Below are 26,246 nucleotides of genomic sequence, written 5' to 3'. Positions count from 1 at the left end.
TATTACGGTGGGTGACAATGGTTACAAGAACCTAAAATTATTTTTTAAAATTTAACTCGAACAAATATATTCGATTCAATTCGATTCGAATTCCATCTCACTCGACTCGATTCGAGAAAACTTCAAATAAAGTTAGGATGATAAAATGAGATTCGAAAACTCGATTAACTCGAAAATTTTCGATTCGATTCGATTCGATTCGATCGAATGCTCACCCCTACTTGTTGGTTCACTACGTTAAATCCTCTCTGTCCAAGTGTCTGGACCACTTCCAACACTTGACGGGTCACCTCGCCGCAGTCGAACACGATGACAACACCACTTCCGTTTTCTTTGACTGCAACAATGGCAGAGCTTTGTTCGTTCACGCCGTCGTTGATGAGGTGAGCTCTAGGGATATCATCAAGCCTGTTTATGTTCCTTCTTTTGTCGACTCGATTTTTCCGTTGCGTGGAGTTAAAAACTGCCAAGGTACTATCGAACCGTTAGTCGCTGTTCAAGTGACAAAGCTCGTCGATGGGGATTTCATCAGTATCTCCATCAACCATTCCATCATGGATGGCGCATCCTTTTTCCATGCCTTCAGCTCCTGCTTGGAAATCGTTAATGGTTCCTCTAGTTTATCGAAACCCCTGATTTTCCAACGTTGTTTCCTTAATAATAATACAATCGACAATTTTCATACCATTCGTATTCCAAATTCTTACATCAAGTGTAACAGCCCGATTTTGGGTCTAGTCGGAATAGTGGTTTCGGGACCACAAATCCGACAAGGAAAAAAAAATGTAATAGCCTGAATTTTCAAAGGTGTCGGAATGGTGATTCGAGATCACTAAATTCGACAAATGAGTAGAAAATATTATTAATTTAGTGAGTATAAGTTAAATGTGAAGTTAGGAAAAATTTTGAAATAGTGAATAGTGCACTAGAAATAAATATTAAAATAATTAGAATCGAAAATAAGGTATTGAGACCTCAGAGATTTTAAACCGAGCCATAAATATTTATAAAAATATTTATGGAGTGTCAAAAAGTTAGTATTAAAGTTTCGTCAAGAAATTTTAAAGTTCCGATAATTAATTGAACAAAAAGGACTAAATTGTAACAAATGCAAAATTATAGGAAATGATTAAATAGCTTAAATGATAAAAGGAGGAGGGCTTAAAAGGAGAATAGACCCAAGGTCTATTTGGGCTGGACGGCAAAGGCAGAAAATCAGGAGAATTGAGGGCAAAATTGGAATATTGAAAAATTTACTTAATAAAGTTAGGACCAAAGTGGAATTATCTAGATTTCTCTTCATTTTTTCTGCATTCTCATCAGCTAAAACACCATGGAAGGGTTTCTTCAAGCTGGTTCTTCATATTTTTACTGCAAGTAAGTTCAATTCTTGATCATTTCTTGAAATTTTTGTATTTTATGACTTTTACAACTAGGCCTACTTGTTGAATTCATTAGTTTTGATTTTATGAAAGAAGTTGAAAGTTGATATGAATATGTGCTGGAAGTATATGATGATTTAGCATGAAATTAGAGCTTTAAATTGTTCATATGCTGATTTTATTGAAAGAATTGAATAGAAAGTGAATGTTTGGGACCTAATAGTAAAAGAGTTTGAAGTTAGAGCTATATGTGAAAATTCTGAATTTCAATAGTTGTGAAATAACTTATAATGTCTAGGTAAAGTATTAATTGAGAGAATTAGATCAATTGAGGGGTTAATTGAGAAAGGACTGAATTGTATAAACTGTGAAATTTGGGGCAAAATGGAAATTAACATTTTGCACTAAAACAGTTTTGGATAGCAGCAGTAGTCTAACTTTGAAAAATCACCAAAAATTGTAGAGATTGAATTAGAGAATGAATAAAATATGAAATTAAAGCTTATTGAGTCTAGTTTCTTATAAAAGAAACGGTGTAAGCAATGAAATTGTAAATCATGAGATATAATGGATTTTGTGAGACAAGGTCAGAATGAATTCAGGTTCCCTATTCTGACTTTAGAAAATCATTAAAATTGTACAAAACTATTATGAGTTATAATTTATATGGTTAGAATATTTAATGAGTCTATTTTCAGAAGAAATAAACGGAAACATCATCCGAATTCTGTACAGTGAGATAATTAATTTTAGTGAAGAGTGGTCGGAACTGTCAGACAGCGAAACAGGGGAACTTTAAAGAATAAACTGTACTATTTTGCTAAACCAAAAATTCTGAAAATTTTATGGTAAGAATATATGTGAATCTAGTTCCGGGGAAAATTTACGGATCTTAATTTGGAGCTCTGTAGCTCCGGATAAAAATAATTTAGTGACTCTAACTCGGGTAAACAGTTTTGAATATACATGTGAGTGAATAGTGAAATTATAGTTAATGTTGTTTAAGTGTATTATACACATTAAGGATGTGGAATGGAGAGGAGGAGGAGGAAAATTGGGAAATGTATGAATGATTTGTGTATAATTGGTCATATGCTTGATTATAATTGATAAACGATAAAATAGAAATGATGCTTATATTTGTGCATTATTAGACATGGTTTAAGCTCATGTGTGAAAATAAAGTTTCATAGTATGTGTGAATAATATAATTGGTATATGATTGGGCATGAAGTGATGTCATGAATGGTTTATGAATTAACATCTGTTGGTAAATGTGGCACATTAATAAATGTTGTGCTCATCCATGCTTATAATGCTTATGTTATATGTGTATTTGGCTAACATATTTGGTATACATTCTTAGGCTTTGGCCAAGTAGTGGCTGAATTATGTCACGTTAAATTTATAAGTTATGCATTGAAATGTGATTATTGAATAGAAATTGAAATGGTTTGAATTGAATTATTGAATTAAATTGGAGTATTGAAATTGGTGATTGATATGGATTTTATTGGAATTGAAACGAGAAAGTGGAAATTGATATGTGAGACCGATCATCGAATCAATTACGAATCTTGAATATTGTTATGTATCTTGCATTGAACTGTGAAAATACTGAAATAATGAATTACCGCAATCTTGTGAAACTGATTGAAATAAGAAATTATAATTGATCTTGAACTAAGATGGAAATTTATCTTTGGAAAGTGAATTAAATACCCTATTAACTAGTCGGGCTAGTCGGATATAGTTGGCATGCCATAGGATATGGAAGAGTACGGGTATTTGCCGGAAACATCGATTAGGCACTTATGTGCCGACATCGTTATATTATCGATTCGCACTTTGTGTGTCGAATCATTTATCTTATCGCATCGACTCGGCACTTTGTGTGTCTAATACTGTTACTGTTACTGTTATCGATTCGGCACTTTGTGTGTCGAAATCGTTATCATATCGTTATGATTCAGCACTTTGTGTGTTGAATATCATTATCGCTACCGTTATCGACATCGTATCTTGGTGTGTTTGGTTGGAATCCGTGTATCCGTCGAGTCCGAGTCAAGTTAATAGGGGCAAATGAAATAAAGTTCTTGATAAAACTAAATCGAATGATAAGACATATGTGAAAAGTGAAATTTGAAATAAAGAAATAAGAATGATTGTTATATATAATTAGTTGATAATATTAAAAGATTGAATTGTTTATTAGTAGTGATAATTGTAAAGAAAAGTATGTGTGTGATTTAATGTCAGATAATGATAAATTTTATGAAATAGATTTTGATAATATAAAATGATGTAAAATGAGAAGTGAAAATGAAATAATTTGAAATAGTGAAATAATACTTGAATTTAATTGAATACAAGGTATCGAAAAATATATTTATGGATTTAATGTATGAAGTGAGTATTTAAAGACTCTAACGTAAATTGATTATAAAAAAAAACGAATTGACAATGGAAATTGATGATGGATAAATTATTAAAATGGAATGGGAAATTGAAATGAATGGTATAGTCAAAAACATTGAATTAAATGGTAATTACGTATTAGTGTTAAACTTAGTGGCATTGAATTGTACGTGAATTAAATTGGAAAATTGCTAGTGATATGATTCAAATTGTAAGCATGAGAAATTGCAAATTGAATGAAATGGAAATGAAACATTGACTTGCATGAGTATGTATCGGGTCTCATAGGCCATATTTATTAAGATTATAATATTTTGAGGATATATTCTGAAAAGTTATAAAAGCATGTTAATAATTTTGAAGTTTTTAATTTAGATGAAAATTTATAACTCGGTTAAATACATTTACAAGTGTATGTGTTCTGGTAATGCCTCGTACCCTATTCCGGTGTTGGATATGGGTAAGGGGTGTTACATCAAGCAAATTGCAAACGAGGCCGATGATGCTCCATCAGACGTCAAAGTGAAAGTTTTTCATTTCACCAAGGAGGTTATCGCAAAGCTTAAAGAGAAATCCAATGTTGATGTTGGCATTAACGACGAGATCTCCTCTCTTCAAGCTCTACTCTGTCACTTATGGCGATCCATCGTTTTCAACAAGAAGATTGACCCCGATCAAGAAACCAGCTATTGCTTGCTGATCGATGCTAGGAAACAGATTCGGGGTCTGTCCGAAGCATACTTCGGGAATGCTTTGCAAATCGAGACCGTAACTATGAAAGTCAAGGAGCTGCTAATGTCACGGGGCTAGATCTTTTGTCTCGCAATTCATGCGGCCTTAGGCGACCCGTTCGTCCAAACTCGCCTAAGTCAGCCTTTACTCAAGTGATGATTCATTAAGAACTCCTCAAAGGCACCAAGTTAAAGAGCGGAAGCGAATTATGCCAAAAGAAGCTACAAAGAACGACAAAAAAAGTGCACACAAAGTGTTTGAGTAAATACTCTCAATATTCTCTTATTCACAAAGAATAATGAAACAATGAATGGAGTGAGTACAAATGAGGGGGAGGCTCTCTATTTATAGTTGAGCTCCCCCAAAACCGACGGTCAAGATACGTTTACATCAACGGACGAGATTAACCATATCTCTTGATTTTAGGGATTTACAAGATATGTCATATCAAATCTAATCTAATATTTACAAGAGATGATTCCCTCAATCTTCTAAGATTAGTTACCAAATTAGCCTAAGTTTCCAAATCTTCATTATCGGGCCAACCAAGCTTCAATCTGACAGGCTTCTCCAACAGCTTCTTGAATCGGGTCAGTTCTTGCGGGCCAAATGATTCTCATCGAAACAATAGACCTCCATTGGATGCATTTGATGCGATGGTCACGGGCTTTGAACTGCGGCCCGTGACACTAGACAATGGACTCGGCAACGCGGCGTGGCAAATGAACAAGTTGGTGGCTTCCTGCCACGAGGAAAAGCTTAGAAATTTCTTTGAATGTTGGAAACGATGTCCTAAGCTAACTAGATTGAGCAATCTAGTGCCAAATATCGCTGTGGTGACGAGCGGTTCACCTCGATTCGATATCTATGGGGGCAACACCGAATTGGGAAGGCCGGTGGCAATACGGAGCGGGCCAGGGAACAAGTTCGATGGGAGGGCCACGGTGCAATCTGGGAAGGAAGACGGAAGCATTGACATTGAAGTTTGCCTTCCAGTGGAGACATTTGAAGCCATGGAAAAGGATAAGGAGTTTATGGATACTGTTAGCATCAAGTCTTAATTAAAGTCGTAACAATTCAAGGGTGTTTCCCTCCATCGATCATACATGGGGCATGTTGTTTGTTAAGACGGGGGTGACGTATATGTGTTGGCTTATGGAGTGTTTGGTTATAATGATTTTCTGTTGTGTTCAATGTTGGGAGATTCATGTTGCGTGACTTTAATCTGCAGCAAACTCATTCCCTACGATCCTTTATGATGACTTTGTGGTAAAGTATTCCTACTTTTTGGGGTTAATAAAAAGATTCATCCTATAAAACATTAATAAAATGTGTGATATTTATATTTTGATAGTAAATATCGGATAGGCCGTTATGTATTGTTTGTCATAAAATGGTTCCAAGTAATCTAAATTTTATTTTCATCAAAATTTTGATATATTTTAGCTAATATCACCTTATACCGGCGGTGCATACCAACTTATACATGTTAATACAATTTTAATATTTTAAATCATATTTTATCTTAATCATTTCATTTTTTAATTACATTTAAAATTAAAATATAATTTTAATTAATAATTAATAATTAAAATTAAAATATATTGTCTTAATTAATAATTTTAAAATTTATTATTTGCATATATATATATATGAATATAATTTATATTTTATTAAAAACTAAAATTAAATTATAAATATATATGAAAAACCTTTAAAAACATTAATAAATTTAAAATGGTACACCCAACACATAGATACTAATAGATACTATAATACTAACACGAGGACAAGAGCTATACACCCACGAAATTGATTAATTTGTAATAAACCAAAATTTATGTAAGAAAAGCAAATGTTTTGTTTTAACTAAAAATCTTATCACACGCAGATATGTGTAGAAAACCACAAATTTAAAATATAAATGTGTGTTTAAAAATAACATACAATAAATAATGAAATGTATAGTTTGAAACTAATTAATAATAACACATGAAATTTGTACCATATTATTAATATATACAATCGAATGAGGTAATAAGATATATCAAAATAAAATTTTAACTAAGTGGTAGATTAAAAGTTTTACTAACGTGATTGACATATATATTAATAAAAGATTAAAATACTCTCAAATAATATAATTTATTAGAATTTGAAAGATATTTTTATAATTTCTATAATCAAACTGGATAAAAAACTTAAATACTAAAATAAATATTAGAATAAGATAAGAGAATGTTTTTCATCTATCAATAGATAAATGTGACATTATATAAATTCCTACTCATATTATATGATGTCAACTTTAAACATTTCCTTCCAGGGAAAAGAGATTTTGGTGCCTAACAAATACAAACTTGAATGATGATTGGACGTACTATATCTAATTTGATTTATTATATCTTTTTCCAAATGGGATTGGTTAAGTAATTAACATATAATTGTCGATTAAGTCTTAATTTGATTAGTATCAATATTATTGTCGATGTAGAAAAACATGAATTTGAGCAGGCTAAAGTACGTTATCTTTCTATTTAAGGGTTGGGGAGCTATAAATAATTTTAGACATTATATAAAAAAGATCAAAATCTATAATAATATGGTTCAAAAAATAATAACAAAAGTATATTGGATTGATGGGTCCATAAAGTTCCAAATATAAAACATATAAATCCCACTTTGGCATGTGAAAAACAGAGTAAAAATAGTAAAGCAGCTTTTTTTATTCTTAAGTCTTCCGTTATAGAAACTAGATCTGATCTCTAAGAAGCGTGGTAGGGACTAGGGATATAAATCTTGAATGCTATGCATACATTGCTTGTCACCTACTTTTCTTTACCACTGATTATTGTTCTAATGTCACTTGTTAAGGTTTTCTTTAAAGGAATAAATTAAGGGTGAGTTTGGATGGGCGATGCGTTTACCTGCGGTTAGTGTAAAAACAGCGGTGGCAGTGAGATTAGATACTGTAGCGATACTGTAGCGTGAGACAAAAAGTAAGCTAAACGCACCGCACCGCACCCAATCGCCCATCCAAATCCACCCTAAAAAAAGCAACCGCAGTCACATATTTATATAATATTTAACTTATTTTAATAATATTTTATGTATTAAGTATTTTTTTTATAGAAAATTTGATTAAGTTAAAATCCAACAATGTTTTATTGATTGTTTAACCATTAAATTTCATTATTAATTTATTGGGATAAATTTAAAAATTATATATAATTTTTTATTTGATGTGCAACGTTATATATGAACTATAACTTTATGAAATTATATAAATAATATTTTAATTTGATATAATTTTTACAAATAACTAACATCACTATTCATACAAAATCATTTTATGTTTACATATTATATATACAAAAATTACACTTATATAATATAAAATTAATTTGATTAATTCATTTCTTTAAATATATATAATTGAATCAATATCAAAGTTTTATGTACATATTTAAATTAAAATCAACATTTAATATGTATAAGTGCGTATTGAATCAAAGTTCACATGTAGTTTTGATATTTATCCTAATTTATATTATATTTAAGTATTAATTGAATTGGTATTACGAATTTACTTAAACGAGGATAAAATATATTTTTAAATAATAAAATTTATTATAAAAGTGCTTATATCTTTCAGTATTTTGTAAAATTATATTAGTTTAAACTGCAATTTTAAAAGAAATCTCAAAATAAATTAATTAGGGAGTCAGCATTTAATATTCGATATTGATATTAATATCGGATTTTTTTTTCTTTCGTTTGGATTGGATGGTAAAAGAAGGGAATAAGAGGAATGTTGGTAAATACGCCACATTCAAAGAAGAAATCATTCCTGTTTCGCCCACATTCACTATTTCAAAAATCCATGAATCGATTCAAAATTTACCCGATGGTTTCACACAGACACGTGATCTAATTTTAATAAAGCAACGCCTGATTTTAGGAAACCATTTAGGGGAAGAGAATTACAGCAGTAAAATTGGTTGAGAAATGATAATGCAGGGTCTTGAATTAGAAGACAGTTTGATTCTGTGTCTCTCGCCAATTAAATAGGATTAGGAACACCAATAAGGTTGCATTTCCTTTGCTCAATTATTAAACAGAAATTGGTAGAAGCTCTGGTGCAGTATTTCAGTACGTATACTATCTTTCCATCATTGCTTGGTATAACAGTTTCCAAAAGGCTTTATATTATCCAATCTCTCAAACTCTTTCAACTCTCCTCTATCTCTCAAAGAAGAAGAAGAAGAAGAAGAAGAAGAAGGAAAATGGGTACCAAAAGAAAGACTCTTTTCTTCGCTTTTTTTCTGCTGCTATCCTCTGCTCACTCCTTCTATCTCCCTGGTGTTGCCCCTCGCGATTTCCAAAGGGTACCCTCTTTTTCTTTTCTCCACCTCTCTCTGGGTTTATCTTTGCTCTCTTCAATCGTTGGTGTTCGTGTTGATATGTCGGTCATTTTTGTTTTTCGATAATGAGGGTGGGAGTTGTTGGATCTAGTGTTTTTGAGGTCTGATCTGATGTGTTTCTGGTTCATTTCTTCTAAATCGGTTGTTTTATATTTAGATTTAGAGTTGATTTCTCGTTTTACTGGTAAATTTGCCTTTGCTTTGCTTTACTTTGCTTTTCTTTTCTTTTTTTTTTTTCAATTTTGATTCTGAAATGTTGGGCTAGTTACAGCGTAAGCTGAACAAAGCATTTCAGTTGAGAAAATCACTGAAGTTAAATTAAAGAGAAATTCGACATATGTGCTAATACCCTTTGTTTATTTTTGAATCTTAAGGCTTAGAGAATCATAAAGTGCATAGAGATTTAGCTACCGTATCGGGTTTTTGAACAATGTTGAACTTATTTTTGGCTTTAAAGATGTAATGCCAATTGCGGTTAGTAATTGTGCTAGTTCAATCTACATGTTTAAGTTGCGCAGATGTATGATGTCCAAGAAGCACCATATCTCCTGAGCCCTGATTGCTTAATGTGAATAACAACTTTGTGCAGATACCTAATGCAATATAGTTTTAGATTCATAGTGTAATTCACTGTGATGCATTATTATTTTTGAATATGGCTTATAGCTTTAGAATTTTGACCCAGGGGAGCTTTTGGTGTGGGGTTAGAAGCTGGTTGAGCTCTCCATTTCAATGATAATGATCACTGATATGATACGAAGAAATGAAAGCGATTTCATTCTTTGTCAAGATCTTACTTTTTGTGTTTCTTAATATCTTCTGAAATTAAGGATGTGCTCCCTTACACTGTATTTCCTTTTTGTCAATGAATATCCAAAACTATACAGAGGTCATAGTTTTTCAAGTTCCAAGAGATTAATGACTATATGGCCAGAAACATAAAAGTGTATTTAGTGTTAAAAATTCACGTGGTGCTTGGACCATCAGTTCATAGAGTTTAAAAATTGGTGAATTGGTTACAATTTTGCATGCTTCTCTAGGGTACTATTACTCCACCTTTATAATTTTTGGGGGCAAGGGATCTGTGGCAGGGTTATTTGGATTATATTGTTCGGAATTTTTTTAATGATCTTTTTTCTTATAGTTTTCATCTCTTTGTTATTCTTAATTGTCATACATCTTAAAATTTCCTTTTTCTGATTCTGGACAGGGTGATCCCCTTTATGTAAAAGTGAACAAATTGTCATCTACAAAGACTCAACTCCCATACGACTATTACTTCTTAAATTATTGTAAGCCACCCAAGATTGTGAACAATGCTGAAAATTTGGGTGAGGTGCTACGTGGTGATCGCATAGAGAACTCTGTCTACACTGTGCGCATCTGTGACCTTTTCTGGTGTTGTTTCCTTGTTGTTGCTGACAAGTTGTATTTAACTAAAAGCTTTTTAGATTGTATCTGCAATTCTTATTTCATTGTTTATCATGTTTTTGCTTTAGTTTGAAATGAGGGAGGATCAGCCTTGCAAAGTAGTCTGTCGAATAAAACTTGATGCAGAATCTACAAAGAACTTCAAGGAAAAAATTGATGATGAATATCGCGTTAATATGTAAGTAACAAGTAACTGTTCATGTTTCCTTGTTCCTTTCCCTCTAGGGAGATGCATTTGTGTAGTTTTACCTCTTTTTGTTTTAATGTTTGCTTCCCTACCACTGTCCTTTTTCTCTCCATTTGTGGCTAATACGTTTTTGATGCTTGTTTATACTAAATTATCTGAACTTGATGCTCAGGATTCTTGACAACCTTCCTGTTGCAGTTCTTAGACAAAGGAGAGATGGAAGTCAGTCAACGACATATGAACATGGTTTCCGTGTTGGGTTCAAGGGGAATTATGCTGGGGTATGCTCAAGCAAGTTGCTATTGTCTTCAAAATTTATGTTTGTTTGTTTTATCTCAACCATCTATATGCCTTTGCAGACCAAAGAGGAGAAGTATTTCATCAACAACCACTTGAGCTTCAGGGTCATGTTTCACAGGGATACTGAGACTGATGCTGCTCGAATTGTTGGATTTGAGGTTACTCCTAACAGGTTCTTTTATCAATTTCTTTCTTTTTGTTCAGTTTTTTTCTTTTACATTTAGTTGAACTGTATTTATTATTAGGTAGGACAAATGCCAAATCGTGCAATTCAATGTTCTACTTCTATTGTTTTCTTTTTGCTTCTGAAAACTCATCATAATCGGATAAAGGATATTTTCCGTTGGTTATTAGAGGACTGACTTGTTTCATTATTGTTCACTGTGTGGCCCTTATCAACAGCATTAATCACGAATACAAAGAATGGGATGAGAAGAATCCCCAAGTGACAACATGCAATAAGGATACCAAAAATCTAGTTCCAGGTAGCACTGTTCCACAAGAAGTCGACCTAGGGAAGGAGGTTGTCTTCACATATGATGTAACTTTCAAGGTATTCTGCCTCCTCTTTCTCTTTCTTACATTGATCTTTTTACACTGCATATCCTAATGCATGGGTTGACTTTTGGTTTTCTGCAGGAGAGTGATATCAAATGGGCTTCTCGTTGGGACACATACCTTCTGATGAATGATGATCAGATCCACTGGTTCTCCATCATAAACTCATTGATGATTGTTCTCTTCCTCTCTGGCATGGTAGCCATGATCATGATGAGAACATTGTATAAAGATATTTCAAACTACAATCAATTGGAAACCCAAGATGAGGCTCAGGAAGAAACTGGATGGAAACTTGTCCATGGAGATGTCTTTAGGGCTCCAAGCAACTATGGTTTACTCTGCGTTTATGTTGGTACAGGTGTCCAGATCTTTGCTATGACGCTTGTAACAATGATATTTGCATTGCTGGGTTTCTTATCTCCTTCCAATCGTGGAGGGCTTATGACTGCTATGGTTCTCTTGTGGGTTTTCATGGGAATATTTGCCGGTTACTCTTCAGCACGTCTATACAAAATGTTCAAGGGCACGGAGTGGAAGAGGAATACTTTAAAAACAGCATTTATGTTTCCTGGTGTCCTATTTGTCATCTTCTTTGTGCTGAATGCACTAATTTGGGGAGAGCAATCTTCTGGTGCAGTGCCATTTGGGACAATGATCGCTCTTGTTTGTTTATGGTTTGGTATATCAGTTCCATTGGTCTTTGTTGGCAGTTACTTGGGTTTCAAAAAGCCAGCCATTGAAGACCCTGTGAAGACCAACAAAATTCCCAGGCAGATACCAGAGCAGGCATGGTACATGAAGCCACTCTTCTCTATACTCATTGGAGGGATTCTTCCTTTTGGGGCTGTATTTATCGAGCTCTTCTTCATCTTGACATCAATCTGGCTGAACCAGTTCTATTACATCTTCGGTTTCCTTTTCATAGTATTCATTATTCTAATAATCACCTGCGCGGAGATAACAATCGTGCTATGCTACTTCCAGTTGTGCAGTGAAGACTACTATTGGTGGTGGAGATCTTACTTGACCGCTGGCTCCTCTGCATTTTACCTTTTCCTGTACTCGATTTTCTACTTCTTTACCAAGTTGGAGATCACCAAGCTAGTTTCAGGCATCCTTTACTTTGGCTACATGGTAATCGTTTCATATGCCTTCTTTGTCCTGACAGGAACCATTGGTTTCTATGCTTGCTTTTGGTTTGTTAGAAAGATCTATTCCTCTGTGAAAATTGACTGAGACTGGAGATGAGAATGTAGAAACATGACCAGACCGATGCGAGAATTTACAGGCTGTATGAGACGAAAGCATTTTGCAGAGATTATTTTGGAAAAAAAAACAAAAAACAAACATATGCTACAGAAAATTTTCATGTCCTATTGTCTCGACAGTCTCTTTATATTTTTGCTCATTTTAGGGTATCTTAGCTTGTTATCTTGTCTACACTGTTAAAACTTATGTAACCATACTCTTTTATGTAGTCTCTGCAAGGAGTAAAATTTGTTATCTAGTCTTTAGATATTTTGATACTTAAATAATAATCTCAACAGAAAAAAGAGGAACTTACGAATTCATTTTAAATACGAATATGATAAGTTTAAACTCATGTTTATTACACTATTTCTTTTTGTTGTTGTTCGATATGTTTATTGCACTATATATATATATATTAATCTAGCTTGAACCTTGACCCCATTTCTATTCTCCTTTCTGGGAAATCTCGCAGCATAATAAACAAACAGGTTAGCTCAAATTAAATGCATTTATCAACTCCCTTTAAATACCAATTTCCTTCGCATTCAACATTTGTTTTCATTGTTAGTGCCAAAGGCTTGGGACAAATTTAAGTCTCATTGTGGGAAAATTATACGTGGACTAGCTAGTTAGTTGTAAATTCCTTTTTCAAAAAAATATTATTATTTTTCAAGTTTGTAAAAATTCACAATAACACCAACCCTTATATTCCACAGGCTACAATATTGAAAGCAATTTGTTTGAGCAAAATAGAATAAAGCTATCTCGAACCTTGACTCCTTACCAAGAACAAGTATACCCCCAACAAATATCAAAGATATTCCAGCACACATTGGTGTTAGAGGGTCTCGAAAAGTGGCGACCATTGCTGGTGGATGGCTGAATATCAGCACATGAGACTCTTTGGCAAGCTGTGCATCATGTAGGGTTGAATAACTTCAGTTGGAGAATCTATAAAACATTAAGCAATCATATTGCAGAAACATAAAATATTACCAAGTATTTAAGATACATACTTGGACAAACAGTGTGGTTCTGGGTTACGGTCTGAACAAATGTTACCATTCATTGACTAGTTTCACTTAGATAGGCCTTTGAAGGGCAGAAAATATAAGAAATACATCAGTGAGCATAACGGGTAAAGAAAAGTTACTTGAGACAATCTTGAAATACTAGATTTTATTGCATTCTCAAGCTTTTCTTACAATTACAAAGTACAAAGCAATAAAGGGATTGCTTCCCAAGAAGTTAAAATAGATTACAACGGCAATAAATTTTTACTACAAACCAGAGGCTTTCAATATCCTAAACAACAAAAACCTTTGCACATGGACTCAGTATAAACTGTCGTCTCAATGAGCTTCTACTGGCTCTGATCACTGCTTCCTTCTGTATATCATGCAGAACGAACAATTTGTATATATACATAGAGCTTATCTCCAATCATTTTTCACAATTTATATAAGAGCTTATTATACCCAGGGGGTGTGTTGTGCATTTGTACAACTTCACCTGGGAATGCCAAAACAAATGGTTGGTGTTGTGATCTGGGGATTGTGGGCTTATTTATCCAAAATAACCCAAAAAAGTGCAGAATGACATGTTGGATTGAGAAAAAACAATGAAGAACCATGTTTATTTCATGTACTTTCTGATGAGCTCCATCAGCTGCAAATGACCTCCACTGAGAGCTTCTTCATGACACTAGGACACGGGTCTCCTCCAAACATTTCAGGAGCTACGGTCACTGTGCAGAAGTTCTGTCCTAAGCAAAGCTGCAAGGACAAAGACACAGGTCAATGTTCAAAGAGCTATGACACGAAACAAGAGCAGTAAAGAGTGGAGACAAAAAGTTAACATGGTTGGAAAATGTAGATGTTGAGATTTTCAAGTTCCTTGGTTGTTAGTCCGCCATTAATTTGCTAGTAATGTTATTTCGGGATGGAATAGGTGACTCAGATAGTTTGGTGTATATATCCGAAGGGGGAAGGAAAACCAATCAGAATGGGAGAATTCATAGACTTGCATTGCTAGTAAGGATTGCCAGAAACAGCTTAAAATCTGAACATGTAGCAAAATCCAGAGTTTTCACAACTCAATCATGGGTTTATTATCCGCTATTCCAACAATAAAACAAGATGAAAAAGAGCAAGCGAATGGAACATACCCTATTAAAAGCATCATATGAGTGGTGAGCATGACAACTTCCTTCACGGTAGCTTCCACAGACCCCTTCAGGAGTTCCAAAGCTAGCAAACTTTACAGCCGAGATTTTCTGCCCTGCATCACACTCTAAATGGACTTTTGGCCTTAGGGGTTTGTTGACTTTACCAGAGGCTTGCATCTCGTAATTCATTAGGGTTGGTTGCCACTCATAGATATCAGCACAAACACTGTCAGTTTCTCTGCGAACCAATGAAATTCCATTTGGATCTCCACCCGATTCTTCAAACACAACCAACAAGTTCCCAGTCGGGTTGAGCCATGAACGAGGAACATGATACCTAAATACAAGTTAGCAACCACAAGTCAGTCTCTCAACAACTCCTTTGCTTGTAAGAGAAACTGTGAAGAAGAATAGTTTGTTTCTCTTACCATCTTTGAGATGCCTCTCCACAATTAGTTCCACATTTGTTCTCCCTAAATGTTCCAGCATAGTTACAGGCACCACAATTTCCAGATGCTTTATATGCAGGCCAGTGGCGTCCAATGCTTTGTCCATTTATCCAAATCTGACCTTTTCCCATACTATTCATATCTAAGGCCAACGGAGCATTTCCAGCCGGAGCATTGAAAGTTGTCTGCAATATTTAATAAGAATGTCAATAAAAGCTTACTACTATAAGGCACTGTCAACTCTAGGGCCAATAGATCCAAGCTTTAAGAAATGACCAAAACGATATTCATGCAACGCTTTTGCAGGAATATATATATGATCTTTGAAACCATGATGACATTTGCAGTAATGCAACTCTAGACAGCAGGTCATAGACTCTGATGTTCGGTTGTATTTTGAGATACTTACTTTGTACCATGTCAGCGGTTGCCTCTGTGCCACTAATGACCCCTTTGCCCACTCCACTGAGGAACTACCACTTAGTGAATGAAGACTCAATGCTTCTCCCTTAAGGCCAATCTGCAAAGGGATAAATAACCAAACAACCCCTTAGCACATAAGAACAACTTGAGAATAAATACTAGCATGCAAGAAAAATACCTTGTAAGACCATTTCTGCCATGAGAGATCTCTCCTTCCCTCATTCAGACCATTCAATGTAACAGGGCCAAGAATACCAGCATTCCATGTCTCAAAATGTGGACCGACATTCTGCATTCAAACAACAAATTCAATAATCTGTAGACAAATTCCATAGGTATGAAGCTTTCAGCAGAGAGAGAGAGAGAGAGCATACGGGGAGACCAACAGCAATGCTTAGAAGTGAAATTGTATTGACACCAGCTCTCAGATTAACACCTTGGTTGAATGTTAGTTTGGGGAATTCTAGACTTCCATAGGAACTTCCTGATAAAACCAATTAGGGGCAAAGAAAAAATGTTAGACATAAATGCTAATTGTCCTTAAAGCAGGCACCACAAGCCAACACAGTAGAATCGACCTACATAAGGTGGTCTACTAGATAAACAAATACACACACATGTATAAATCCAACAACAATCTGACCTGATAGTTGACCATTGACAAAAACATGCAAAGCATGGCCAGCTGAAAAGATAGTGAGAACAGGAGATTTTCCATTCTTCAAGAATCCTTCCCTGGGGTCAATCTTAACACTGCGAATGGAAACAGAATATACAAAATATTACTAAGTCAAATAATGGAAATTAAACAAGATTTTAATGGAATCTTGCTTTTATTTATCAAGGAATGAAAAGAATGCTTTGAGATAACTAAGTTGAATAAAGACAGATGATGCAAATTGAAATGAGGTATTGCTATTCACTACTTACTTTGTTGTGTACCACAAATAGTCAGTCGCATCTCTAGTTGTATTTATCTGCTCCAACAACCCAACCATCGTGAATGTACTGTCAACATCTGAAGCTGTCTCGTCATTGCATGCCTGCCAAGAGAATCCTCCATGCATGGGAACAGGAACCATCTTCTTCCGTGAAATTTGGGCACCAACCTATCAATATCATGTTTCTTTCATATTGTCAACAGAGGGAAAAGAGAAAACATTGGCTGATTCCTCTTGTATTAATTCCACAAAAAGAACTTCAATGTGGAAGCCATCTCAAAATAAGCAATAGGACACACCACAAAAAATAGAATGTGTGATATTAATTTGGATAAGCTTTCTTTGCAAGATGCTTGGCCAGAAATCATCTTGATAAAATATTGCTAAAAATAGAATAAAATCATTATGAAGTTTATTAGATGTTTCTCACCCTTGCAGTGTTATACACAGTATTCTTGCAGTCAGGAAGAATGCTGATGGACCAAGGAGGTAGGTTGTAGTGCATGTTCCTAAAGGCAACTTTTGCGTAAGAATTTGGGTTGTAATTCGCAAGGAAGGCCGCACAACCTCCGGTCTTGTAATTAAATACATGAGCCTGAATGGTTCAAATGGAATTATACATAAGTTTCCCATACAAACAATTTACAGTATTATGACTAAGGTTCTTAGAAATATAAGTCGTATTAACCTCCTCATAGTTTCCAAGTTGAATCACAGTGGGATCTCCATTTACTAAAGCTGGTTCACAGAGCTTTATAGCCCTATGCAAATCCTTCAAATGGCCCCACTTTGGTTGCCTCTTTAGTCCTGCATGACAACAAAACGGTTCTTCTTCAAATCAATATCGAGGAACTAATTCTTAAAATATATTTCCGCTCACAATGAAGGCTGAAAACATAGACTGCATGGTTTTAAACTAAGAAAATAATAGAAACTAGATGATGCAGGGTCAACTACAAAAGTGCACCATTGATACTCTGTACGTACCATATTCATCAAGAGGAGCATCATAATCATAGCTAGTAGCAATGAATGGACCCCCAGCAGTTCGGCCAAAATTTGTTCCTCCTTGATACTGTTAAGATGAATAACAAGTATATATGAACTTACTCTTCCCCAGATTGAACTTGGTAAATTGGAAAAGCAAGTTGATTACCATATAATAATTTATGAAGGCTCCTCCTTTCTGTATAAACCTCGCAACAGCAAATGCCATGTCTTCAGCAGGTCGGTAAGGAACTGCCCCTCCAAATTCAGTATACCTACACCATAAAAAGTAAAAAAAAAAAAAAAAAAATCAAATGAAATTATCATCCAGGAGACATCTTTATATTTTTTAACTTGTAGTTTTCGAGCAAAGGAGTAAAAAATGATAATCCTCACAAAAACAATAGGCTTACCAGCCTGTCCAGGCTTCAGTCCACATCTTTGGTTTGTAGGCCTTGTTAGGAGAGAAGTAGTCACAATAGAAACCATTGCAGGTGTTAATCTGTTGGAAGAGATAGAAGTTAAGGAAACTCGAAATTATTAACTTAAAATAACACCTCCGCTTGAATAACCATACATGATAAGACTAGATTATTCAAGAAGTCAAAAGGTTATATCAAACATTTATCCCTCATGTCTATGCCATTGGGAATCAACTTAGAAATAGTCAACTGTTTAGACATCTCCGACCATTGAAAAAGACAGTTTTCTTCACTGACACCACTCACTATGTAAGTTCAAACAAATGCAATAATGATTGATGAAAGGAACATGGTCACCGTATATTATAACAAAAAACAGAAGTCCAGAAAGGATAAAATAAAAACATTCTTAACAGATAGGACTAGGAAATTGCAAAGCTGAGCCATGTGCAGTGAGACAACTGTGTTCATTTCAACCATGAGCAACAAGCAGACAACACACTATCCACTAGCAAACTCCACTAAAGAAGATTGAATATAATATGATGGCCATTACAGTTGGATATGGAATTTTCCATAAAAAAAAGGTTGAAGAATAAATGGCAGGGTATGCTTACAATAGGATCAGGTGCATCATCTTGCTTGCACATGACCCATGGGACACCAGTGCCTAGTCCTACAGCCATTTTAGCTGCCCAGTCACTGTAAGCTTTACCAGGTGCTCCAAGTTCGTATTCCATGGGCCCATATTCATTTTCAATCTGTCAAAAGCAGAGATTATATAAGGCACTGTTTCTTAGTTCATCATTGCATTCCAATGAATATCCAATCTTAAACTGAGAAGTGAGAATACTCGGAGCAAAGTGCCAAATCAAGAAATTAATTATAACTACAATGTACTGAAATTGTCTACCTGAGATAGAATAATAGGACCTCCTTGAGACTCAAACAACCTCTCAGCTTTCATCATACCAACAATCTTCTCAGTAAATCTTTGCATCTGAGCCTTCATCATAGCAATTAAAGTATGTGAGTATATTTGTTTTTTAAAAAATTCAAGAACAGCAAGGCGGAAAATTCATTTTTTTTTTCTGATATTCAATCACACTATTAAATTGAATACAAAGAAACCCTTTCGATGGACGGAAACTGGCTGACAATCACACTACTAAATTGAATACAATGAAACCCTGTTGATGGACGGAAACTGGCTAACCTTGAAAGGTCGGTTGTTTGTTCTGAAATTGATACCGGGAATGTACTTGAGCCAAACAGGAAAACCCCTGTAAAATAAAAAATCATTGCTTGAACTACACTTTATCCTGAATATCTTTTTAACTTTTAGAAAATAAAATATTTAGCATTACCCAAAGTTCCATTCAGCGCAGACATAAGGTCCAATCCTGAGATGAACATAGAGGCCTGCTTGCTTCACCAGCTTAATAAATTTGACCAAATCATAGTTTCCTTCGAAGTTATACTACAATAACCAAAAATAGAGACAAAACTCAGAATTTAGTAAGCCATTTGATAAAACAAAAGCTCCTCTAAACCCAAAAAAAAGCTTCTTTTTTTTCTTTAACAAAATGTTGCTTCTCATTACCATGCCAGGTGCAGGCTCATGGCCATTCCAAAAAACATATGTCTGAATCACATCTAACCCTCCTTCTTTAGCCTTCTGTATAAGATCTGGCCACATCTGTAAAAGAACAAGAAAAACCCAGATATTTTTAACAACCAAACAACTTGCAGAAAACTTAAACATGCTACATTAACATAAAAGAGGAAACTTTGGAAACACTCAGATGAAAAAAAAATGCTTCAAAAATAGTTAAACTTGGGGGTTAGTGGAAATAAAAAGACCCGAACAAGTACATTTTGGAGAGAGAAAAAAAAAGAATGAAGTGAGAAAGCATACCTCAGGCGAGCTTCTTGGGTAGTGAATGGAACCAGAAATGAGGATCCTCCTTTGGCCATTAATGGTGATGGCCTTTCGGTCATAGGAAACAGAAGCAGTAACTGAACAAACCCAGGAAGCTAACAGAGCAACCAAAAAAGCATTCCACATTATAGGAAGCTTGAAGTTAGAATTGATGGCCATGGCCAAAAAAAGAATATGAAGAAATGACCCCTCTTGTTTTTAAACAAAGTAACGAATGCCCTTTTTTTTGCCTTATTCGTTCACTTGAGCACTTTATTCTATTCTTCTTTATCTAGGATTGTTTTTAGGGGTGGGAAAAACGAATGGTTTTAGAAAGAAGAGGGACAAGGACAAGTAAACCCAAAAAAAAAAGAAAAAAGGGCGCTAGCTGGTTATGTCTTTTGTTTGTACAATTGAGCTCTCCTTTTTTCTTAAATGAGAGGCATTGAAAGGGGAAACATAAGCTAAAACCTAACACATTACAATGTGTTTACTATAACTTGAATAGGGTTGTTCTTTTTCTTGGAGTTAGTGAATCAAATGAGAAGCGAGAGGGTTTGAGTTTTTGCCGGTGTTTTGCAGCTTCATTTATAGACCCTCTAAATCACGGGGTTTGAAAGTGAAATGTGTGGATGGGACCCTTTTCTGAAGGCCTTCTCGGACCCCTGATGTTCACACTTCAGTTTTAATCAATTTAATTAATAATCCACTTAACTTGGTTAATTTATCCGTTTTAAATTAGGTTTAGTTTTAGTTGATTGTTAAGCTATCAATTGAGGTGTTAATATCTGAGTTTATATAAAAAAAATATTCATTTTTAATTCATTCATCTTAAAATTAGAAGTTTCAATTTAATCAGTGATGTTTTATTTATTTTTAAAATTTTAATTAAATGAATTTAAATGAGCGATACGGTGCATCTAATTTCATATTTTATGTTATAGTATTATTACAGTGTGTACTCTCATCATTACTATTTTTACACTAACTACAAATAAAAAGTATCGTTGATCCAAATTGATTGATTAATCTTTCTAAATATAAAGTTGATTTACTTGTAATAACTACACTTATACAGTTCACCTTTCACTAATTTGATCATCTTCTATTTTTACACCCCTATTTTCTTCTATTTTGGCTTATTAAAGAAACAGAAAGATTATTTACATAATCCGAGGATCAGTTCTCATAAATTTATCTCTGTTTTTTACTTCTTATTACTTCCACTCTCCACTAATGCCGTGATGAATGAAAACTACCGTGGAAAGGACATCATTGGCAGAGTTGATGGGCAACTTTGGCAACGCCAATAATTATTGGCAGTTGCATGCACGTATGACATAAGCGCGTGAAGGACGTTATATGCCATCTCGATAATTACAATAAATTTTTGGTGGGAAGAACTTGTGCAGAATTACCGCCAAACAAATTCAAACAAAAACACGATCGTCTATTTTCAAACTCTTTTTAACCTTCGGATGGAAATATATTTTCAACTCTTGTTCCGACGGATGGTTAATGACATCAACTCGATTATAATTATTTTAAATGATTTGATTTTTAATTTATTAATTAATATAACAGAGAGGTTTTTATCTTTTGATTTATTATACAATATCTTTTTAAAACCATAGATTATGCATTTAAATTTTATAGTTTGCATTTTTTATATTTTTTGAAAACTATTATTCAATTAAAATATATTGTTTACATTTTTTCCTTTACCTACATAATACGTGACGTAATATAGTGGTTTTTTAATATACTCCTTTTATTCATTTTTAGAATTTATATTAGTAATATTTTTTATAAATCCAACTTTAACATCTCAAAAAGAAAAATGATGATATAATATTAAACGGCGTTTGCAACCAGCGGGAAATATTTAATTATAATGAATGGTGTAGTGCAGGACTAGCAAAAAGAATACTATAATCCGACTGCCATAAGATAAACTATAAAACTTCATGTGAATATTGTTGGTGTCATAAAACGCTCATTCGAGACATTTGCTTATCCCAATCACAATTCAACTCATCTAATTCAAATTATTCTTTTCTTAATATTTTATATTTAAAGTTAATAAAAATTCATATAGAATTGATTCAAATTTGTTATCGTAAATTTAATTATGGATCGAGTTTACATTGAATTCAAATATTTTGGAATTTTATAGAATAAATGTAGCTCGAGAGTAATGTGTTTTTTTTCTTGAAAAGAGAAAATAAGGTAAAAGGAAGAAGATAATACCTATGACCTCACCCTTTGGTCTAAGATTAGTAGATTACCTCTTATTTACTATTGTTCTTCAAGTACGTTGGTTTTGTAGTATGTTTGTTTATCTTGACGATTAGCATAAGAAATATTTTGATTTAACAAAATCATTTTTTAAGAAAATAAAAGCAGTGAAGTAACTATATTTATTAATGTTGCCTCTTTTTATTTGATTAATGGATTAATGAGTTATGGGGTGTTTTAAAGCAAAGATGTTCTTGGATCACTTTTTTTTTAAAATTGAAGCTTGGGCTTTAATTCGTCTTAACCAATTAATAACTTGTTTTATTATTTAAAAAATAAAACATTAATTTATAATTTTATATTGATATTTTTATAATTAATTTTAAATGAAATTACTTAATTTAAATTTGGATTAGGAAAAATGGATGAAATACCGGATCATTCATCATGAATAATTTTTCCCAATTTACTTATTTTACGTTTAGAATAATTCAAATTTATCATGTGATATAACAAATGAATATGACACTTGAATATTTGTATGATAAATCACGTTTAAAATTCACATGTATTTGGCATATAACTTGTGCAAGAAGCCACATCACATAATAATTTTGATAGTAGAATGAAATATTTCATGGGAAATGAAAATAAGTTTTCTTCCTTTAAAGGGAAAGGAGGTGGGACGGTGTATTTTTCATTTGTAATTACTAATTACTAATACATGTTATATAACATGTTGTCTTTTAAGGGTGGGTAATGGCGTGTAATTACTGCATTTGTTCAATTTTTTTTTTTTTGGTACACATAAGAACGATTAAATGAGGTTACAAACAGCAAATATAGGAAGAGATCCAACTCAAATTTTGCACAGCATCACTTTTAAGTGTTACTTTATATCAGCCAACCCTAATCTTCTTAAATATACAAAATGGTATAACAATATTTTTTTATTCTAACTTTTAAAATTTCTATTACTTTTAATGGCCATTTCCTTGAAAGCACTCCAAAGCCACTTAAACAGTGATTCATATATAAACAAATTTGATTGGGGATTTTCGTTGTATCATAAAGTCTAATAAAGGAAATTTAAGTGTATAGAAGGTTTTTCTTTTCATTCTTATTCGGAGAGGGCGTGTTAAGTAGCCAATGTCTAATGATAGAATTTTTGTTTTTAACTGTAATCGATTTTGCCCTCTCCTTGTTGATTTAAATCTCCCCCCTTCCCTTCTTAATGGAGTTAAGCGATAGGCTTACTTTATTTTAATGGATATAGGGACACTCTTTAAAAAAAAAAAACTAATTAAAAAATGAGCAGATGGGTTTTTCTTTGGCCCAAAAAAATGAGGAGTTCACGCTTCTAATAGAAAAACATTAATAAAAGATTCCATGAATAAATAAATGAAATTGGCATTAACAACAATCTTCTTTTTTTATTTTTATGTACAGTGCATGGATTGAAATTTGCGTATGAACAATGAACTCAAGGAGGGGTATCTTTGAGACGCGTTTCGGATTATTATTATTATTTTAAATAAAAGAAGGTAGCAAGAAATTAACCAAATTAATAATATGATTAAAGGATTGAAGTGATTGGATGCCATGCTCAACCTCCACTATTATATGAACACTAATTGTAGATGAACAACCTTTCATTTTCAAAAATCATTAAGGAATAAGATAGTTTACTTGCCGGAGAGAGGAAGGCAGAAAAGTTAAAAGTTTTATTTTTTTTAAATGAATTTGGTTAGCAATTTCGGTTAGAAATCCTATAAATTAAGCAAAGATAAAGTAAATAAAATAAGATAAGATAAAATAAAGGATTACTGTATTGCATGCACAATTCCTATCCATCCACTCTCGAAAAAGTGCATTCATTGATTACAAACAACCGCCTCCTCCAAACCTCCATACATATATGTTAACCTAAGCTAATCATGATTTCGTGAGATAGTGGCATTTCTTATATTTGAGCAACAAAAAAAAAATGTCGTCATGAAATGGATGAGCCACGTTGTTATAGCTTCCATATATTATTGTATTCATATAACTTCCCCGTGGTTTTAGGCTTAAAACACCAAGTAAGGAAGATGTCTATTACGCATGCGGTCTAAGTCATACCCTTAAATTTTGTTGGACTTTGTGTACTTAAAAGGAAAAAAGTCATTGGTTAATGGATTTAGCTTCTTCTTCCTGCACCAGCTTTAACGATCAAAGAAATCTTATTCTCTATAATCATTTTCTAAACTCCAGCTTCAAGAGAGTGCAACTCACGCATGTTAAAAAAGGAGAGGAAAAGTCTCCTGCCAAACCTCGTACAAACATGAGGAATTATTGTTACAACATTTTAACACTATATGTAATTTTTCGATAGTTATAAAATTTTATTTTCATGAAATACATAAAAATCCTATAAACAACAAAATATTTCAATACCCAATTTCTAATGTCTTCTAACACCTACAAATAGGGATGGTCCCTTCTTTTTAAACAGAAAAACAATATAATAATTGATTTAGGAAACGAGGAAGCAGCTAATTAATTTATAATACATTTCTCAACTATAATAATTGATATGAAATTTTCATGGGCAGATCGCATTGTGATATTCAAATATTCACCTTAAAAAATATTGAAATTGTCACATACACAAAAATCCAAACGAAGCATTAATGTATAGTTTGGTAGAATAATTTTTCCCAATGTTCCTGTAGTTAAAAAAAAGAAGGTTGAATCTAAATATAGAAATTTGTACTTACGATTGGTTTGACCTTATCCAATTTACTATTTATAATAATAATAATTAATAAATATAAAATATGTTATTTGAATATGAGTAATTATTAATATAGTATTATAAAATTCATAAATCGATTAAAAGTGTAATAAGTTATAAATGTTACATCTATTTATATATTTTATTTTTACTACATCTTACAATATAGTTATCACGTCCCTATTTATAAAATTTCTAAAAAATCATGTAAACTAAGAAAGATTCTTACAAGTCTCCACTAACTAGCTATTCGATCATAGTAACAGCCCAAAAAATCGTGATAAAGTCATTGCAATATTTCATAAGGAGGGGGCTTCGAGATGATTCAACGCAGTTTTTTCCTTAAGACAAGTTTTTGAGATAATTTATCTTTTAATATAGTGTTAAATAATGTTATGATTTTTTAAAATTAATTTTGAGTTTAATTAAATTTAAACCAATAAAAAAATCTTAATTTATGATTCGACCCGGTCCATGCACAGATGCAATTTGAGAATCAAGCTTTTCTTCGCTGTTGTGATTTATCGGCTAGGCCGAACAAATTGCCCTCCCTAACAAATTTTTCGGAGCATATCAACATAGCCAGCTCATTACTATTATGATTTCCATCTAAAAGAAATTGAAGCTGTTATCAACAAATTCAAATCATTGAAAAATACTAGACTCGTAATTTAAAACATCACACGGAAATTTATAATTTTCATTTTAAACATTTAAAGAGAAAAAGTAATTATTTGATACAATATAAGGGTAATTTTTAATTTCACGAGTAAGGTTAAATAATCATAATATATTTTTAATTATGTTGTATCATTCTATCATGAAAACACGTGGTAAGTTCAAGCGATATAGTTGACTCTACAGTGACTTATTGAGCATGCATCACCCGTGCCTATTATCTAGGTTTAAAGATGAAAACTATTCTAATGTGAACATACTTTCAAGACAATAAGAAGTTTATTTAGACTTAACTAATTCATATTATTATAATATCATAATATCATGCCATAGGACAATGAGACATTTCCTATAAATACCTTGAAAAATTATGAACAGGGGATGAGCTTTTAACATCCTAAAGCTTTGAGCACCTGTCCTCTCAATCAAACCAGTTATTCCTAGTTTTGACTCTTAGTCTCTATACATCACATTAATCTTCTCCTTACTCCTTTTTGTCTTTCTCCGTTATTGTATTTTGTATCAACAAATTAATTAAAAAATAAAAAATAAGCAAAA

The 26,246-nt window shown here is 33.1% G+C and overlaps 3 protein-coding genes across 7 annotated transcripts; 2 read left to right on the top strand and 1 right to left on the bottom strand.

Moving 5' to 3' along the window:
• Positions 1–218: 218 nt before the first annotated feature.
• On the top strand, positions 219–5,772 carry LOC105765854 (uncharacterized acetyltransferase At3g50280; the record flags this gene model as incomplete). Its single annotated transcript, XM_052630189.1, has 4 exons — positions 219–712; positions 3,447–3,450; positions 4,296–4,605; positions 5,226–5,772. Coding segments are annotated over 4 exons (1,176 nt in total), but the record flags the coding sequence as incomplete, so codon positions are not given.
• Positions 5,773–8,556: 2,784 nt separating this feature from the next.
• On the top strand, positions 8,557–13,013 carry LOC105769618 (transmembrane 9 superfamily member 7). Of its 5 annotated transcripts, XM_052630745.1 has the most exons (8): positions 8,557–8,684; positions 8,788–8,920; positions 10,167–10,331; positions 10,456–10,565; positions 10,747–10,855; positions 10,934–11,046; positions 11,277–11,427; positions 11,514–13,013. In XM_052630745.1, the coding sequence occupies exons 2-8, from the start codon at positions 8,819–8,821 to the stop codon at positions 12,669–12,671; spliced, it is 1,908 nt and encodes a 635-aa protein (XP_052486705.1). In that variant the 5' UTR covers positions 8,557–8,684; positions 8,788–8,818; the 3' UTR covers positions 12,672–13,013. The 5 variants fall into 5 exon arrangements, with proteins under 5 accessions (XP_052486705.1, XP_012445826.1, XP_052486707.1 ...); XM_012590372.2 differs by having other exon boundaries at positions 8,608–8,920; XM_052630747.1 differs by lacking the exons at positions 8,557–8,684; positions 8,788–8,920 and having other exon boundaries at positions 10,182–10,331; positions 10,773–10,855.
• Positions 13,014–13,839: 826 nt separating this feature from the next.
• Positions 13,840–20,556, bottom strand: LOC105769459 (beta-galactosidase 1). The gene is made up of 19 exons (XM_012590108.2): positions 19,994–20,556; positions 19,679–19,774; positions 19,443–19,555; positions 19,292–19,358; positions 18,989–19,081; positions 18,693–18,836; positions 18,067–18,155; positions 17,823–17,928; positions 17,654–17,741; positions 17,355–17,473; positions 17,097–17,261; positions 16,656–16,834; positions 16,369–16,478; positions 16,100–16,209; positions 15,904–16,014; positions 15,712–15,822; positions 15,282–15,487; positions 14,854–15,190; positions 13,840–14,461 (listed from the first exon to the last, which is right to left on the bottom strand). Exons 1-19 carry the CDS (start codon positions 20,174–20,176, stop codon positions 14,351–14,353), a joined length of 2,538 nt encoding a protein of 845 aa, XP_012445562.1. The 5' UTR covers positions 20,177–20,556; the 3' UTR covers positions 13,840–14,350.
• Positions 20,557–26,246: the final 5,690 nt, after the last annotated feature.

Source organism: Gossypium raimondii, chromosome 5 (assembly GCF_025698545.1).
Source record: "Gossypium raimondii isolate GPD5lz chromosome 5, ASM2569854v1, whole genome shotgun sequence".
Lineage (NCBI taxonomy): Eukaryota > Viridiplantae > Streptophyta > Magnoliopsida > Malvales > Malvaceae > Gossypium > Gossypium raimondii.
Note: the sequence above shows the minus strand (reverse complement) of the source record. Positions and strands in the feature narration are given on the sequence as shown.

Coding starts and splice junctions, on each gene's coding strand:
- LOC105769618 (XM_052630745.1), top strand. CDS start 8,819: ATGGGTACCAAAAGAAAGACTCTTTTCTTCGCTTTTTTTCTGCTGCTA. Junction 10,856..10,933: donor TCAAGGGGAATTATGCTGGG/GTATGCTCAAGC, acceptor ATGCCTTTGCAG/ACCAAAGAGGAGAAGTATTT. Junction 11,428..11,513: donor CATATGATGTAACTTTCAAG/GTATTCTGCCTC, acceptor GGTTTTCTGCAG/GAGAGTGATATCAAATGGGC.
- LOC105769459 (XM_012590108.2), bottom strand. CDS start 20,176: ATGGCCATCAATTCTAACTTCAAGCTTCCTATAATGTGGAATGCTTTT. Junction 17,929..18,066: donor ACTGAAGCCTGGACAGGCTG/GTAAGCCTATTG, acceptor TTTATGGTGTAG/GTATACTGAATTTGGAGGGG. Junction 15,488..15,711: donor AACCGCTGACATGGTACAAA/GTAAGTATCTCA, acceptor TAAATATTGCAG/ACAACTTTCAATGCTCCGGC.